Consider the following 19834-nt stretch of genomic DNA (forward strand, 5'->3'; position numbering starts at 1 on the left):
CACAGTTGGCAAAGGCTTTGTCGGGGTAATATCTAGTATGCTTTTCTTGCTAGTGGATTCTCAATTAGTTTGAAATTGTTAGTTATGAAGTCTAGTAGTTTCTGCATGTTACTTGGTTAGAGTACAATTCTTCTGGTCAGTGAAGGGACTATTGCTATTATAAATAGGAACACTTAAAATTTGTTACTGGAACTTTATTACCATCCTGCCTGTATAGTCAGTACTGAAGTTTATTAAAGAGTATACTAGTTCAGAGATGACTTTGTTCATGTTCAGGTGATTTTTACGTTTGTCTGCAAGCAAAAATTAAAGGTATTAAAGAACTGTATAGTGCCATTCCAGAAGATGAGAAGTTCAGTGTTAGGAATTATCATAGACTGTGAACTGCTATTTCGTTGGAGGTTGTGTGTGCACTTTTTGACACAGTAATTAAAATAATAGTACAGACAAACAAGATGTGTCAACAAGAATGAAAGTAGCACTTATATTTGCCAGTTGTATATTGACAGAATGATGAAGAAAATCCATTTATTGTTCTCCAGCTTGAAATAATACCAGATTTTTTACTTTATAGTTTTATGCCAGGGTAATGGACAGCAATTACAGGATTTTGTGAATGGGCATAATAACAAAGCATACTATTTAAGTTTTGCATCTACTTGGCTTAAAAAAGATAGCATTTCTAGATGTGCAAATCACTAAAGAATTATAGTGACTATACAATGTAAGATGTTCATTGTGCATACAGCTGCAGTCATAACAGATGGGTTTTCCTGCCGTCAGGCGGGTCCTCGGTCGGCCGAATTCCAAAGTCTAGGTCCGGCGTTGGATGTCGTCACTTCTTCCCTGACGTCAGTGCGACAGGGGTATAAAAGAACCAGCCGACGTCATTTTCTTCAGTCTTTCTTGCCGCGCGGTGCCTGAAGCAGAAGCAGTTCGCAAGTGCCGGTCGGCCAGCTCCTGAGATTACGAATATTTTTCAACCGAAGTCTTCTTGAAAGCTAAGTACCCCGTTGGGGAAACTTTTCTTGCCTCAGACCGATGTCAGACAAAGTTAATAATTGCATTTCATGTGGGAAGCAAATACCGCATAAGGATTTTCATTCCCTCTGCATTCCTTGCTTAGGCCCAGACCACGATGTCTCAGCCTGTTGTTTTTGTGACAGGCCTGGAAAGTGGACGCACTCTTTCAGTTGGACAACAATGACAGTTTATGCCTTTCCACCTCTTCCTCTGCTGCCCAAAGTTCTATTAAAAACCAGACCAGACAGACCAAAGATGATTCTCATTGCTCCAGACTGGCCAAGACAACACTGGTACCCACTCCTGAGGACCCTGACGCATCCCCCCCCCCCCATGGATCCTGCCTCTAATGCCTCTTCTACTGACTCGGCACAACTTCAAAACTCTTCACAGTCAGCTGAAAACACTCAATCTAGCCACATGGAAGATTCCTTAAAATCACAACAACAGACCCTACTCTCCAAGGAGGTGCAGGATGTCATTTTGGAGGCCAGAAGACCTTCTACTAGAAAAGCCTACTCTGCAAAATGGAAACGGTTTTGTGCTTGGAATGAGAAAAAGGGCCAGAATCCTGGAATACTGAATTTACATCAAATATTACAGTACCTAGCTGAGATGCTAAGCCAGAGGGCTTTCATTCTCCTCCATCAAAATCCATGCCTCAGCCATTTCTGCAGAATACAACACTGATCCTCCTTTATTCTCTCACCTCCTCTTAAGACAGTTCCTCAGAGGGGCTAAGAATATAAAACCCCCAAGGAAACAACCAGTACCTGCTTGGGACCTCAATTTCATTCTAGAAAAACTGACTTTGCCTCCCTTTGAGCCAGCTGCCTCAACAGAACTGCAATATTTGTCCTGGAAAACAGCCTTCCTGCTGGCTATCACCTCAGCTCGCAGGGTTTCGGAACTACAAGTCCTTATGGCTGTGCAGCCTTTCATCATTTTCCATCAGGACAGAGTTTCCTTACGAACCAATCCTTCCTTTATGCCAAAGGTAGTATCCAGGGTAGCCTTGAATCAGGCTATCCACTTACCTACCTTTTACCCCAATCCTCAAAACAAAGGGGAGAGACTACTACATTCCTTGGACATTCACAGACAGCTACGTTATTATTTGGACAGAACAAAGCCTTTCAGAAAATCAGAGCAACTCTTTGTGTCCTATGCTACAGGAGCTCAAGGGAAGCCTATTTCCAAACAGACAATCTCAAAATGGATAGCCCACTGCATACGCTTTTGTTACTCTTTTCATGGTAAAACTGTACCTGCAGGCATCAGGTCTCACTCCACAAGGGCCACAGCTACCTCTGCAGCTTTCCTCAGGGGGGTTCCTACCACAGATATTTTGGAAGCTGCCACTTGGAGTTCTGTACATACTTTCTCCAAGCACTATCACCTACCATTATACTCCAAATCTAGAGCGGGCTTTGCCACTGCAGTCTTGCAGGGCATCCTGGCTCCTCCTAGTTCCACCTAGTGCCTACCACCCCCTTTTTAGCTTTGGTATTCTACCCATCTGTTATGACTGCAGCTGTATGCACGATGAACATAGTACAGTTTTGTACCTACCATAAATGTAGATGTTCGAGTGCTAATACAGCTGCAGTCCAGGTTTCCCTCCCTCCTTCCCCTCTGGGACAGGCCTAATGGCTAACACTTCCTCATACACCCTGATTGGGGTACTCTTTTATGGTGTATTTGCTTGCAACTACTGTTTTTTGATTATACTGCATTGCATTATTACATAAATTTATGTATTGCCTTCCTTCTGGGGGCACCTGACATCTGGGGCAAGAAAAACTGAAGAAAATGGCATCGGCTGGTTCTTTTATACCCCTGTCGCACTGACATCAGGGAAGAAGCGACGACATCCGACGCCGGACCTAGACTTTGGAATTCGGCCGACCGAGGACCCGCCTGACGGCAGGAAAACCCATCTGTTATGACTGCAGCTGTATTAGCACTCGAACATCTACATTTATGGTAGGTACAAAACTGTACTTTCTGCACTATATATAGGAAACTACCCTTTAGAAACACTTCTTTCCATGCAAGAAGTTGTCATTCTGTCTTAAGGCGGCTGTAATAGGAGGACAGGCCATTAGTTTCAAAGCTGTTTTTTGGCAAAGAGTTAGAGCCTATTACACAATGACCAGGGTATTGAAGAGGTTCAAGAGGGACTTTGTTCTCTGTTTCAGCCTATTCTTACTGTTTGTTCTAGTACTGTTCAACACTCAAAATGTTCTTGAGGGCACTCAGAAATCAATGGCTTTTGGAGTTGTTTGGACTGTTAAGCTTAATCAGAATATTCTTAGATGTACCTGTATGACACAATTTGATTTATTCTTTGTTAATGGGGTTAGTCCCACTAGGCTAGTAGGTTTTTTCCAGGGGATACCCAAGATTGTATTTATACTACTAGGCGAAATTTGGCCAGGGCATTGGGGAACTTCCCTTGCTTATTGTTTTGAGTGGGACCCATTTTGCTTTAACACTCCTATTTCCATTCCAGGCGCAGAGGCTGCCTGGAGAAACAGGGAAGGCAGATGGAGAGAGGAGGAGACAGTGGAGTGATAAGAGGAATGGAGGAGAAAGCCAATATTGAGACTGGAGAATGTGTGCAGGAGTCTGAGGAGATGTTTCAAAGAAATCTTTGGAAATGAGTTGGCAAATAATGGATGTATAACTACAGCCCTCCATTTTGGAGGTGGAGATTATTTACTTAAATAAATGATGATGGAGATTGAGCCAGAAAATGAAGGAAGCTTTTCCTGGGGAGACATTATGGAGAAAATATAAAAGGGTGCAGAGACTATCCTGAAGAATGGTGGTGCTATGGAAAAGAAAACTTAGGCAGAGAAAGTTTAAAGAAGACAAAAGGGGAGTAGCAGAAAAGAAAGGCAGAATAAAATGAAAAACAGAAGTAAGGATTCAAAATAAAGAAGACCAAAGGAAATGGGACAGGTATGAAGTGTGGGGCAATTTAATAGCTTTTTGGGTACAAAAGCACATGCGGTAAGAGCATTTATTCTTAACGGAGACATTTTGTAATATTGTATTTGAGACAGTTTTTTCAATGGAAAATTTTCTTGGAGAATAGGACAAAGACTGTAACCCATGGAAACTTTATGATAAAAGAATTTAACGGAAACAGAGTGAATGTACAGTTTCAAACAAGTGGAAAGAGGGACTTTGAAAAGGACATATGAAAACTTTACGTAAAGCAGTACTGGACATTGTAAAAGTTTGACAAGGAGTTTACGGACTGGCTGATAGGATTGTAATATTGTGTTAAAAATAGAGAACAAATTATACATAAACCAAGAATGGTAAATAAAGGGGAATAGGGGTCCCCTAAAATACTGGGGACAACCCAAAATGTGTCATCTTTTTGTGGAAAGAAGACATTTGTTAAGTACTTATGATAAAAGACAATGCTATATTTGTGGAGAAATGGGACATTATGCAAAAAATATGAATTGAAATGTTATAAATGTAACAAAACTGGGTATTTATGGATGGATTGTAAAAATGAAGGGAGTAAGGAGAGAGAGAAATTGAACAAAAAATACATTTTAGTAGTAGTAGAAATTAGAAAAAAATTAGATGAGAAAAAATAGAGGACATAGAAGCCTTGAAATAAGTAGTAAAATAAAAAAAAATTCTATTGGTAAAAGGGTAAGATAGAAAAAGAAAATTTAAAGGGATAAGTGCAAAACAAGGAAATGGGTGAAAAAGAATATTTACAGCTAATGGTGGTTGGTATAATGGCTAAGGTACTGGACTCTCAGACAACAAGGTACAGCTAGCCTAGTAATTAGCTTTAAACTTATGAAACCATGAGTCAAAGGGAAAAATGTAGAGTGCTTTCTGTAAATGTGAATAGTATTACTAATACAGTAAGAAGAATAGGGAGCTGGGAGTGGTGTAGTGCATGTGATGTAGATGTAATTGTATTAGTAGACAATATTTTTAACAAATGAATGATTACAAATGGAGAAACTTTGGATAGGACAGATCATCTGGGATTTGGGAAATGACAGATGTTCTGGAATATCCGTATTCTGTAGAAATACAGCAAAGATAAAATGGGACGATTTAACCATTGTAGATTTGAAATGGAATTAGCAAGTATATAGAATTCTAGTATTTTATACTTATACTAATTATTAAGAAAAGGAAAGCTTATTTAATTAGTTTTTAGATGTTGTGGTGATACAAATATAATTAATATTATAATAACAGGAGACTTAAATTGTGATTTAAGAGGTGATTGTAAAAAAGAAAGGAAATGAACAAGGAAAATGTTGGTTATAAGGTGTGGTAAGTTAAAACTTTGGGGAAAAATTCATGGACTTACAAAGCGGTACATATAGAACTGAAATAGATTAAATAGAACGTTTAGTTGTATGTGAAAGGGGAGGTAGTTGAAACAGGATTTTCTTATCCTGCAATATTGCTAGTGACAAAGGAAAACAATGTGTTAAATTAAGCAAAGAAATAAAAAAGGATAAATGTGAAAGCATGGAATTAAGGAAATATTAGTAATACAGTTATGGAAATATATTACTATGAGGACATTTTATAAAAATTGGTCTGAATGGTGGATGATATGTAAGGAAAACTGAATTTTTTACAGTGGCAGTATGATGTGAAAAAAGTAGAGAGATAACATGATGCACTGGAAGATTCAGAACATAATGATAGAAAGTACATTGACAAAGAAAAAGAATTATATGAAAGAAAGAAGTCAAGAAAAATACAAGAACTGCTATGTCAGCAAATGTATTTTTCTTGCAAGAAAAAATAGTGTTGATGTACTTAAGGGGAAAGGAAGTAGTGTAATGAGAGAAAAATGTAAAAGGAAATAAACTCAGAAAATGTTACAAATAGTGTAATACAATATATACGAAAGATGTTTTAAAGAAAAAAGAAGATCGTGAAAAAAACATGGAAAGTATAAAAAGAGATTGAGTTGGAAAATGAGATTTTTTTATGAGCTAGATAAAGTATCAGGATAAGTAAATACACATTTGGGTCCAAGACCAGATGGAATAGGGTATGAAATGTAGTGGAATACTAAGTTCAGTACAAAGTGAGGCAAGGTGCCTGAGGACACCAGAAACCAAAGCAAACCAAGCACAAAAGTCAGGCATCATCAGGAGGTTCAAGAATCTCAATGTCCATGAAAAATCAAAAAAAAAAACCCCCAGCTCATTAACTAAAGTTCACATGGAAAAAGGAAGACTGATGACCACTAATAAACTGTACACAGATGGTATAATGATTATAATATATTTATGAAAGTAATGCAGAAGAGATTTGAAAATGGAAAACATTATGCAATATATGTATAATATGTATAATAAAAAGGAGAAAGGTTGTTGAATTATTAATGATGGAGAAAATATGGATGATATGAATAGAAGAGAAGTGAAAATCATGATAGGAGGCCTTAAGGCATTTATTGCAATTATGACATGAAATCTTGTGTATAATAATGAAAGGAAAGTGTGTCCATCAAGGTATAGTAGTAATAACCAGCCATTTATAAGTATTTTTACTTTGTCAAGAGGTGCATATAAATAGTGGTTTAAGACAGGAATGCCCAATAAGTTGTGTACTCTTTGCATTCATTATGAATGTGATAGTATGTGGCGTAAGTTACAAAATGAAGGGGTGGTATGGTGTATAATACCTTAAGGTTTAAGAATTCCAGTTATTTTAACATATGCAGATGACAGAGTAATTACAAAAAACAAACATTGGATAAGAGAAGTAATAATTTGCACACATGCGCAACTATAGGTGATAGGGATGGCTTTAAATAAAGAGAAAAGTAAAGGTTTAGGTGACATAGTAAAGGTAGGGGGTATATATATTTGACAGTGAATTAAATTTCTCTGTTGGTTGTAACATTTGGGAATAATGATGCAAGTAAAATTCAGTGGGGGGAAACAGCAGAAGAAATAAAACAAACCTCTTTTTTTTTCCTGGAGAACATAAATATTTTTTTTGAATGATAATTTCTGTTTGCTAAATTCAGTACTTGGAAAAATAGCATACTTAGCAAGTGTATTTATGTTGCCAACAGTATTTGAAAAGGAATTATTGTAGTCATTTTTTCATTTGTATGGGGTTCTAAATTAGGAGTTTTGAATATAAATAAAGAGGAAAGAGGTTTAGGGTTAATTGACCCAGTAGTATATCTGCTTTGTTAAATTAGTACTAAGTGTTAAAGTGCATAAATGAAAAAGATGAGAGATTAGAAGTAAAATTGTACAAGTAGGGGTATGGTTAAAAAAAAAAAAAGCAAACGAGAGAGTGTATAATTGAAGAAATAAAATGTTACAAAGAGAGTTTTATGGAAAATAAAATTTGGTGATATAGAAAAAAAGAAAAGTATGCTGTGAAAATAGAACGATAAAAAATTACTATGTAAAAACATGGGAAAATCTAACCGATACAAAATAAAGCTATAAAAAATAAAGAACAACTATTATAAAGTAGAATGTTAACTTTTTCTTAGAGACTAGTAATAGATATAAAAGAAAATATGCCATATAATAAGAAAAGTGATATAATAGGTTTACATTGTCAAGAAGAAGAAACTAGTGAATGCGTGTTTTTAAAATGCAAGAGTAAAAAAGTTGTGGGGAAACTGTAAAGAATATAGATTTTTTGAGGATGAAAAAGAAATAAACAAAATAGACATTAAGTATGGTATTGTAAGATTAGAAGTAAAGAATATGTTAAAAGAATCAATAAGTTATTTTATGTTGTATGGAATGAAAGAATAAATGAAATTATGTTTAATGATAAATGGAATTTAGCAATGATATTTAGTAAAATCAGATGCTGATTATGGAAAAAGGAGTGGGGGTCTAATGAGGATAAAAATTTAGTATGCAAGGAAAATTATGAATATTTGTAAATTATATTTGTACATTTGTAAATAAGAGTTCTCTCTTTGTATGAAACGACTAGATCCCCTACTCTTTGTTTCAATAGATGCTGTGGGATCTATTACATCTGCTTGCGCTGCCATCAACTCTGGCAAATGTGGGATCTCAGTTTAATGTCTCACTTTACCCCGGTTTATTTATAAGGAGGAGAACCTTAAGTCTGTCTTTTGAAACCAGTTAAATTCAAATAAGCCTTTGGCTAACCAGAAAAAATGTAATGGAACATTCAACTGTAATTGTTGTAAATTATGGCATTTCATACATGAGGGTCTGAGGGTCCTAAGTAATAACCATTAAAAACGGCAGTAAAACTTAAGGTATTGACAAAAGGTGGAACTATAACTCAAGTTTTGTGGTATATTTGACACTGGTAATAGTTGCATACCATTACATCTTGCAAGCTGAAACAAGAGTATATGAGTACACTTGTGTGATTAGGTCAGAGCAAAAAGCAAATGCTCTAGTTAGTCATTTTGTCATGTGATGGTTTGAGATGTCCAAAGGAAATGATTTTTGAAACAGACAAGTCTTTGCTATGTGTGAGATGGCCATATTAAGATGCTTGGAAAATAGTGGCACCTTTTATTGTATATTTTTTTACCGTAATACATTATGAACAGCATTTCTAGTGTACATGCTGCACAAGACCAAGTTTTCTGAACTGTTCTGTTTATTAAGGGGTGAAACAGTAGATTGTCAAGGACATTCTACAACATATTTACTGCCTTCTTTCTCCGGGTACTTGGGAGTTATGGCTGTTTTAGAAGCCATAGTAGGTGAACAGGTTAAAGGGATTAGTAGGAGAACAGATTAAAGAATTTCATTTTCAGGGGATAAGGTTAAAATCTATAACTGTCTGGGCAGGAAGGAAAATGTTTACATCTGTATTTTAAGGAGAACATTTTTCCCTGTTTCTGTAACTCTTGACAGCAGTCCTAGTGCCCATATCCTTCTCTGGGTCAACCTGCACTCTATTTACCTTTCCCCCCTGTTCAGTCGGTCCAATACTCAAATTTGTTTGCCAGGGTTCGTGAGGATCTTAAGGGTGTTCTGGTGGTGGTGGGGTTATGACCTACCCTAATTTTCCCTCTCCCAACTCATGGTACCATGGTTTATATCCAAGGGAAGGATATGCCTTAGAGATGTGCAGCACCTCCATGGTAGCGCAGTCAAGTCTCCATGCCTTCCCCTTTTGGACCACACCTCTCAACTGCTAAGTCCCCAGCCTCTTCCAGGTATCATTGCATTAGACTTCCTCAGGCTGCCCACCCTCACTCCCATGGAAGGTGAAGCCCATTCCTCTCTGACCTGTCACCTGAGCCACTCTGAACCCATGACAGATGAGCTCTAGTCAGGACTTCATCCCTGTATGCCATCATTGTGGCTGGCAGTGTTTTGTTTAAAATGCTTAGGATTGTTTAAAAGAACTGAAGTGCATGGAATTGTTGAGGAAGAACTGGAGGCTGTGTAAAATACTGCTTACTTTTCACCCACTTAGGAGACCAAGAGACATCTAAAATGAATAGTCCAAAAAGAAGTATAGTGGATAATCCAAATGCTGGAAACTAGGAGTGGAGCAGTGCAACTCACACATTCAGCACCTGTTACTGTTTCACCAAGTACTTGCATTGTCAGTTATTCGCAGGTAAAAAAAAATATTAAATCAGAATGGAGACCTGAGCATAAATTATTTTTACTCTCGTTTGTTTCAAGCTCTGAAGTATGTTGTGTTGAATAACACTTCTGTACAGGTGATGTAATTTATGGTGCATGTCATAGTATGAAGATATGTTGCAGATCATGATTTTTTAAGCAATGCAGTGGATTTATTTAATTTATTTTTCTTTGCCAGATTATCAGAAGAGGTATGTTGCCTGGAGGGGGAGGTGAAGTATTTTTTTCATGTCCAGTTAGTAAAGGTTTAAAACCTATTCAGTTCACAGACCCTGGGAAAATCAAACGTATCAGAGGTGTGGCGTATCCTTTTTCTGCATTTTAACTTGACATTTTGCAGTTTTCTCCTATTTATAAGAAAGCTGCTATATAAATATTGTGCTGCAAATATGTTTCCTATTGTTTTCAGTTTATACATTATCTTTTATCCATTGCCCCTGTTCTCCCAAATTACTGTATGGTTTGGTGGTAGATTTTAATTTTATCTGCTTATTTTTATGTAGGGAAGTGGACTCTGAAAGTTAGCTTGAGATGGATAGTGCTGTTATCGTTTAAGTATAGGTAGATTAGTGGAGCAAGTAAGGGGACTGAGCAACAATGGCATTTTTTCAGCTGTAATGTGCTTTTCAGCTATAGCATGATTACTGGAGAAGTATGGTTGAACAAGTGTAAAAAAAAAAAAAAAAAAAAAAAAAAAAAAAAAACCTCTTCGGCATAGAGTAATGATCAAAATAAATGATCCTTAGAAATAAAATAAAATCTGGGCTAAATGGAGAGCTACCAAAATGTCCATCTGATCACCTCCTCTTCAAACAGTTAAGAAATACCACCAAGAAAGATACTCTTAGAGACGAAAGGGAATTTTATCTTCATCTACAAAATACTACTCAAAATACCCCTCAAAAATTCTGGTCAGGTGTTAATAAACTTCTTAAACCATGACATTCTCCTACTCCTATCCCTTCAGGATTTAACCTCAACAGTACTACTCCGATCCCAAATGCCTTTAATAAGTACTTTACAGAAGCCATTCTGACCCTAGCCAACTCATTACCCACACCTACTGCATCCTCACAAGAAATCTCTTCAGCCTCGTCTAACGCCTTTCAAATTCAACCTGTCTCATCATCCATTATTTATAAGCTTCTCATCAAACTCAAACCTTGTACCCTATCTGCTGACCAACTCCCATCTGAATACTTACAAATTGCCGCAAAAGCTATTTATCACCCAGTATCTATTCTGATTAATAGGACCATCTCTGAAGGAAAAATCCCTACCATTTGGAAAATATCTCATATAATTCCTCTATATAAAGGGGGCTCTTCTTCTGAGCTCTCTAACTATCGCCCTATTGCCTTACTGTCCCCATTAGCTAAGATAATGGAAAGATGCATACACAAACAATTTCTTACCTACCTTCTTCAAAACAAACTTCTAGCTGACTGTCAACATGGTTTCAGGCCTCACCCTAGCACTACAACTGCCCTCCTTTCCTTTGCTGACTCCATTAATAATAATCGAAATAATAATCATTACTCATCTGCACTATTCATAGACCTATTAAAAGCTTTTGATATGGTTAACCATAATATACTTCTTGAAAAACTCAACCTCTTCTCTCTAAGCTCACATTCTTTACAGTGGTTTAGAAGCTATCTCGAAAACAGGCAACAAGCAGTGCTCTGGGAGAACAACCTATCATCCCTACTCCCAGTAAATGTAGGTGTTCCACAAGGATCAATCCTTGGACCCCTTCTTTTCTCATTATTTATTAATGACCTTTATTTGAATGTGCCACAAGCGACCTGCATCCAATATGCAGACGACTCGACTTTGATCTGCTCTGCTATAAATATTTCCTCCCTCCAATCCATCACCCAAACAGCTTTCCATAACGTTGAAAAGTGGTTTATGCAACACTGCCTCCTCCTTAACCCCAAAAAAACTAAGCTTCTTCTCTTTACTCCTACTAATAAATCTCCTACACCATTCTTCACTATCTCCTCAAATAATTCTACCTGTATTAACCCCGATAAGACCACTCGACTATTAGGTGTAACCATTGACAACCATCTTAACTTTGATGACCAAATTAACGCTACTATTAAAGCTGTTAATAAAAAAATTGGGACACTCTACAGAATTAAACCCTTCCTTAACCCAGCAGCTAGAAAAACCATTGCACAGACCCACCTGCTTTCCACCCTTTTTTATGCTTCAGCTATATTTACTACCTTATCTAAAACCAACATTACCAAACTCTCTACCTGCTATAATAGTATAGCCAGAGTCATTAATGCTACTCCCCTTAGAACTCACCACTGTCACAACCTCAAACAACTAAATTGGCTAGAGCTAAATAACCACTTACTCTACCAACAATTACTTGTCATTCATAAGACCCTTCACTTCCCTGATAATACTCCTAGCCTGGCTAAACTGATTTCTCCTTCTAAAAACCTAGCCACACTTTGCTCTGCCAATAAATTCCTAGTATCTACAACTAAATCATACAATAAAGCTGGGGATGCGTTATTTTCAAATTCCATAGGTAAACACTGGAATCTACTCCCTCAAGAAATAGCTACTCAAGAGTCTACCTCTCTATTCAAAAGACATATCAAAGAACATCTTAAAACTCAATGGCTGTGTCCTTGTACTAATCCCGACTGAAAGTAAGTCTCAATACACCTTATTTGTCTTCCCGTCCCATTACTGAGCTCCTATCTGACACTTTCTAGTGTTGAGAGTTGCATCTTAAAAGTATGCCTTCTATTATTTTAACTTCAGTATTTTCTTTTTATTTTTAATTTGTGTAACTTGACTTAGAAGTATTTACATCTTTTTTGCAATTCTCTCTTGTACCTTGTATATTTTTATGAATAATAATTTTTTGTTAAATATCATTGTTATTTTACCTGTACTGGAGCTTTTCTCCCCGGGCCTCTGCTGTAAACGGATATATGTCAAGTTAGACTAGCCCAGTCAACAAATGTAAAATAAATAAATAAATAAAATAATGAAGTAAAGCAGGCCAGTAAACAGTTTAAACAGGGTACATCACAAGTACTAGTAAACCAGTAATAAAGAAACTAGAACCCAGAATAAGCTGAGAAGGATGAAGAGGAGACAACTTATTAATTACATAGACTACAGAAAAAGGCAATTAAAAAAAGAATATCTTGCGAAATGGGTAACTTAAAGAATAAAATAAAAAAAAACATTGTGCATACCTATAAAAAAATTAAGGAAGAAAGTGACATAAAAAAAACAAGGTACAGAAAGAAGTGAAAAGAGAGAGACCTAAAACCAGAAAACAAATATGACTGAGGAACAAAATCCACTAAATGTGAGAAGGAAGACTGACCTCTGTGGAAAAAGTAAAGATGTAAAGAAGGAACTAAGCATCAGTAAGATGGCTGACATTAAATAGAGTGAAAATTAAACTACTCCATTTGCAGTGTCATCAGGATTTAATGTACTAAGGAAAGGAAAGGCAATCTGGTCCCCGTCCTGAAATAATTGAATTAGGCCTGCTTTACAGCTTTTCATACACCTCGGGAGCAAATTTAGCTTGACTGTTAACCACAGACTTCTTCAGGTTGCAAACTTTCCTGTTTTTGCATCCGTATTCTAGCTCCAACTTGCAAATGCGGTAGTCTCCAATTTCTCTACTAATTAATATTTCTGTGTTCTAATTTCTGTCCATTTTTTATGTTTGTGTTGATTTTCACTCATCAGTAATATACTTTTACATTGTGGTTAACTTTTCAGCCTTCTGAACTCCTGCCTTTTTTGTAGACATTGTGTAATATGGCAACATCAGATGTCCTCTTCACTTGAGAATGCACTTTGTTGCTTTTGCCGTTGCTATTTTATCAAGGAATTTGAGATAGTCTACATGAGATTTTTGGCTTCCTTACACTAGAAGAAGTCAGTGGCCATCCTGCATTGTATGAATGAAAATGCTGTTCATTTCTAGGAGCAAATTGTTGAACGTCTTCTAGATTGTTGTCATCAGATATAAAGGTGTTTACTGATGGTCTCCTTGTCTGTCTTCTGATTCAGTATATCGTATCTGTTGCTGTTTTTGCACTTCATTATTCCAAGATATGATTTGTGTATCTACTCAAATATTTTGCCAGTTGATTGGACAATATTTAATCAGCATTACTTCAGCGTATTTGTTTCCTGAAAGAAAAATTAAGGCTGAATTTATTTCCCTATGGCTTTTGTTCTGACATCCCTTTGATTGCAACATTTTTTAACAGTGTCGGTCAGCATATCTTTAACTCATTCACTCCGGAGCAGCTCAGAAAAAGCTGCCTGCTTAATTCCACCATAGGAACAACAGTGCAGCCTGAGCTTATTTTCAGAAAATCCATTTTTAATACCATACAGAAAACAAATGTTCATAACTCTTTAAGAGCTAGACTAAAAATGTAAATGAGAAAGTTGTTCAGCAGACACTGACCTTTCCAACAGTGTAAATGTCGATAGTTCATATCAAAGTCATTATTAAATATTTGGCAAGGAATGTTGATATTGTGCATATTTTTTTACCCTTTTAGAAAAGGAAAGCACAATGTCTTGGTCAGTGTACCATGTAGACCCATACAATTTGTATTTAATTTGTTTGTATGAATGTCAGCTTTAAAATGATACCTTAACCATTACTGTGTGATGCTCCTTTATGGAGATATTTACAGAAATATGATTAATATTTCTCATAATTGATAAACAAAGCATGATATCTCATCACCTGTAATAGAAAGAGGCTACATATCAGTGTAGAAGTTGTGCATCTCAATGTCAGCTTCAAAATGATGCATCATTTGTGCCATCACCATGCTCCCTTGCAAAGATATGGGCTTATCAATGAGACTTATTGGAAATGTATAATTTTCATAATCCTACAAGACTAAAACTGTGATATTTGTACATGTGTACAGTGCACAGGCACAGTTCTTTTACCATGTTGTAAGGAGTAACACTGTCTTCAAAATGAGGTATTGCTTGGCACACTGACATGCTCCCTTGCAAGGTTTTTAACCAAAATATGAAAAAAAATCATAATTTCCATAACCATAAGTCCGAAACAAACTTTGATATCTGTACATGTGTACAACATAAAGGCACAGTTATTTTACCATGTTGGAACCATAAATGCTGTCTTCAAAATGAGGTATTACTTACCACATTCAGATGATCCCTTGCAAAGTTATTCACCAAAATATGAAAAAAATCATAATTTCCATAACCATAAGTCCGAAACAAACTTTTATGTATGTGCATGTGTACAGCATACAGGCACAGTTCTTTTACCACTTTAAAACTTCAGCTTGGCCAGCTAAGAACTTGATTATATTCAACTGGACGTATAAGAGAATTTAAGTACCTTTATCTGCTCTTTTTTTTAAAAAAAAATACAGTATTTAATTTGAGTGTTGAAGGAATTTTTATCTGAAGTTATTCTGCTCTTCAGTAACTTGAACTGAAGCTAGTGTTGGCTGAATTTTGTTATTTGCTAGTAATTACAGGTGTGGGGGTAGCCACATTCTTTGATTTCCTGTCCTTGCATATTTAAACTGGTGCATGTGAAATAATTCCTGCTTTAAAACTTCAGCTTGGCCAGCTAAGAACTTGGTTATATTCAACTGGACGTATAAGAGAATTTAAGTACCTTTATCTGCTCTTTTTTTTTTAAAAATACAGTATTTAATTTGAGTGTTGAAGGAATTTTTATCTGAAGTTATTCTGCTCTTCAGTAACTTGAACTGAAGCTAGTGTTGGCTGAATTTTGTTATTTGCTAGTAATTACAGGTGTGGGGGTAGCCACATTCTTTGATTTCCTGTCCTTGCATATTTAAACTGGTGCATGTGAAATAATTCCTGCTTTAAAACTTCAGCTTGGCCAGCTAAGAACTTGGTTATATTCAACTGGACGTATAAGAGAATTTAAGTACCTTTATCTGCTCTTTTTTTTTTAAAAAAATACAGTATTTAATTTGAGTGTTGAAGGAATTTTTATCTGAAGTTATTCTGCTCTTCAGTAACTTGAACTGAAGCTAGTGTTGGCTGAATTTTGTTATTTGCTAGTAATTACAGGTGTGGGGGTAGCCACATTCTTTGATTTCATGTCCTTGCATATTTAAACTGGTGCATGTGAAATAATTCCTGCTTTAAAACTTCAGCTTGGCCAGCTAAGAACTTGGTTATATTCAACTGGACGTATAAGAGAATTTAAGTACCTTTATCTGCTCTTTTTTTTTTAAATACAGTATTTAATTTGAGTGTTGAAGGAATTTTTATCTGAAGTTATTCTGCTCTTCAGTTAGTGGCATTGAAACTGCCCGCCCCTCAGCCTGCCTCTGGGCCCATCTCATTTGCTCACTCAACTGAGTGCAGTGAGATCATATTCTGATTTCAGGCACTCCTACTGTGTACAAAGAGAGCATCTGGGAAATAGAAAAAAAAAATTAAGCTTATTTCCTGCCTTTCTTGTTAAGTGGTACAGACTATTTGTAGGCTTCTGGGCCCCCAAGCCCTTCTGTGTTTGAGGGAAGCCTTCTAGCTTGTTTTTTTCTTATAACTAGCCAGTTTTCTAGTTTCAGCACTCAAATCTGTTTCTTTGATCTCAGCACTTGTTCAGAAAAAAAAAAAAAAATTTTCATCTGCTTTTACTGTACTTGTGTTTTTACCTACTTCTTTTTACTTTTGCATCATCTTAAAATACTCAATTGTATTTATTACTGCTTGGTGTAACTCATTCTAAGCCTTTCGGTTTAAACACTTGGGCTTCGGACCAGTTTGTTGTTTTGCACTGAGAGGGTTTGTGGTCTGCACTGGTGTGGCAGAACAGGTAGCTTACATCCTTCTAGGTTGAGAACTGCTGATTGAGGGCTCAGTGTCTGTTATTCTAAAAGTGTATTAATTCTGGTTTAAGCACTTGGGCTTTCAAGCCAGTTATTTTACATTAAGAGGGTTCGTGGTCTGCACTCTTGTGGGAGGAGAGGCTGGACTCTGCCCTTCTGAGCTGGGAATTTCTGGTTAAAGGCTTATAGTGCATGCATATCTGAACTGTTTCTTACTGAAGTTGGTGCGCCTTGTTTGCCGTGGCATAGACTGGATTCGGGCCTGCTGGATCTAGCTTTGTTTGTGTAACTTGAGCACTAATCCAGACATTCTCTAAAGTATTCAATGGTATTTATTACTGCTTGGTTGTAACTTGATTAAAGTGTAGCTATCATTCAAGTCTTTTGGATTAAGCACTTGGGCTTCAGACCAGTTGTTTTACATTAGGAAGGTTTGTGGCAAGCACTGTGGTGGCAGGACAGGTAGCTTTCATCCTTCTAAGTTGGGAACTGCTGATTGAGAGCCCAGTGTCCAAGTGTATTAGTTCTGGTTTAGGCACTTGGGCTTCAGGCCAGTTATTTTACATTAAGAAGGTTCGTGGTCTGCACTCTTGTGGGAGAAGAGGCTGGACTCTGCCCTTCTGAGCTGGGAATTTCTGGTTAAAGGTTTATAGTGCCTGAATATTTGAACTGTATCTTACTAAAATTGGTTCACCTTGTTTGCTCTAGCATAGACTAGATCCAGACCTGCTGAATCTAGCTTTGTTTATATGCTTGTTGTTTGTTTGCTTGTTATTTCCCTGGAAGCTAATTCCACCTAATACGCAACTTCTCAGCGCTTCTGTGGATCACTAGTGATATCTGCATTGCTTACTGTACTTATTTCCTTGTTTCACTTGAAAGAAAGTTACTGTTTGTCGTTTTTGCATTTAGTTACTTGTAACACATTGCACTCAAGTTATCTGGCACTTGCTCACTAAAGCAATTATATAAGTCAGCACTAAAAATTAAAAGCACTACACCCTCACTCCCCACTGGCCCTTGTTTTCAATTAAGGAATTCCCAATATTATTCTAGCATGTCCAAAGGTCAGTTGTCAGTCTTCTCTCCGGTCCAGCTGGTGAATCTGGGAATCTTGAGGCAATGTTATAACTGCCTCATGTACACAGACAACCCTCTCCTCCTCCCACATAACACAAATACTTGCGAGAGATGCAGCTATTTAGCCAAACTGGAGGCTGAGCTCTCTCAACTCAGGACTGGCAAGACCAGACAGGAGGAGAAGGCAACTACACACACCACAAAACCAGCCTCACATAATGCTACCACTCCACTGAATCAAACACATAAACACACAAAGACATACTCGGAGGCTCTGAGTAAAAATTTACCTAAACAGCAGAGGCCTCCAAAGCAGACACCCAAACAACTGCTACCTCAAGACACCCCACAAGCAACACATAAACCACAAAAGCAGTGTGCAAAGCAGTCACAGCCCTTAAGGCCAAATACAACACCAAACATACTTGTCATAGGTGACTCCATAGTCAGACACACTGACGTCCCACTCACCAGGCTGAACAAGGAGAGGGTCACAGTAAGCTGCCTATCGGGCGCTAGAATCCGCCACATAACACAAGCACTCGGGTCACTCCACGGCAAGTACAAATATGACACAGTCATTGTCCATGCTGGTGTGAACGACCTGAGACGTACCTCCCTGGACTACATGAAAAGAGACATAGAGGAGCTCTCTGATTATGTAGCCCAGGCAGGTATGACCCTAACCCTGAGCAGTATCCTTCCTTCACCAAGAATGATGCCACAATATAGACAAGATGATCAGCTTTAACAATTGGCTTAATGTCTGGTGTCATTCAAAGGGGATCCAGTGTCTGGCTGCCTGGGATGACATGCTTGACAAGCCACGCTGCTTCGCAAGGGACGGCTTGCACCTGTCACCCCTGGGATTCCGGATATTGGCTAAGGCTCTTGCCACCCCCATAGTGCCTTTTTTAGGCAAGGCTCAAATTCTAAACCTACCACCCTAGAAAACAAAAATGGGAAGAAACTGAGGGTAATGCTGCTCAATGCCAGAAGTCTAAATCTCAAAATGCACGCACTCGAGGCCCTTCTCAGTATGTTCGAGAACATCGATGTCTGTGCTGTAACTGAAACCTGGTTCAAGGCTCCTGAGAGCACCCCGGCACTATTAGGTTTTACCTCATATCATGCGTTCCGGCCCCAAAACCCGGACCACACCACAAAAGGAGGGGGTGTATCCATATTCATAAAGGATACCCACACCTCCAGGTTGGTGGCAACGCACGAAGCTTCGGAAACCATCCAGGTGCAACTAACCATAGGCAAAACTGCTCTACAAATTGTAACATGCTACAGGCCACCCTCTCAAACTCAGGAACCCCACACAGCCTTCCTGAAGACACTGGAGGGTATAAATGTATCTCCAAACACCATCATATTGGGTGACTTCAACTACCCGAATATAGACTGGGAACATTACTCAAGCCCTAACTTTCTAGCCCAACGGTTCCTGGAGTTCATAAATTCAAATGCCATGGAACAGCTAGTCACTGTTCCCACGAGAGGAGAAAATATACTAGATCTCATTGTCACAAACATGGGGACAAAATGCTCCACACGGAAGTATATCCCTCATTGGTGAGATCTGATCATAAACTAATCTCACTGGAAATCCACATCCCGCCCCACCCCAAACAAAAAGACCATAGTGAAGAACTTCTCTAAAGCAAACTTCACACTACTCAAGACTGGTGTGGTATCCTTCAAGGCCCCTGAGCCAGTGGAAACCACAACCCAAGCTGCGGAAGCCCTTACAAATGCCTTCTATGAACACCTCCAGGACTGCATGGATCAGGCAATCCCAAATAAAACCAAGACTCTTTCCACAAAGGGCAAACGTCCAGTCTGGTGGACCCCAGCCATTAACAAACTTTACAATAAGAGGAGAAAGCTATTACATGATAGAATAAAATCCATAAAAGGGAAGTCACCCCTGATCATTATTAGTAAAAAATACGAGCACACATAAAATCAACTAAGGCCAATTTTGAGAGAAAAATTGCCATGGATTCAAAGGACAATCATAAGGCCTTTTCAGCTATGTTAGGTACCTGGGTGGAAACTCCCAGCTATGCTCAGAATTAGTCCAACATGATACAAGAATCACTGGACCCACAGTCATTGCCAACATACTGGCAGACAGGTTCAGTGCAAACTTCCCCCCCCTCTTCCCCCCCTAAAGGAGAGATAACTATCCCAGCCGAGTGT

At 37.8% G+C, this 19834-nt stretch overlaps 1 protein-coding gene across 3 annotated transcripts in view; it reads left to right on the plus strand.

Annotated features, from left to right (window-relative positions):
* The window catches only part of RCL1 (RNA terminal phosphate cyclase like 1), a 506457-nt gene that overhangs the window by 229217 nt on the left and 257406 nt on the right, over positions 1 to 19834 (plus strand). For all 3 annotated transcript variants that reach the window (XM_044061124.1, XM_044061125.1, XM_044061126.1), the window contains exon 5: positions 9844 to 9968. In XM_044061124.1, the coding sequence (XP_043917059.1) occupies positions 9844 to 9968 (125 nt within the window). The remainder of the gene's footprint in view (positions 1 to 9843; positions 9969 to 19834) is intronic.

The sequence above is a fragment of the Protopterus annectens genome, chromosome 2.part0, assembly GCF_019279795.1.
Source record: "Protopterus annectens isolate FY-2018-M chromosome 2.part0, PAN1.0, whole genome shotgun sequence".
Taxonomy (NCBI): Eukaryota; Metazoa; Chordata; order Ceratodontiformes; family Protopteridae; genus Protopterus; species Protopterus annectens.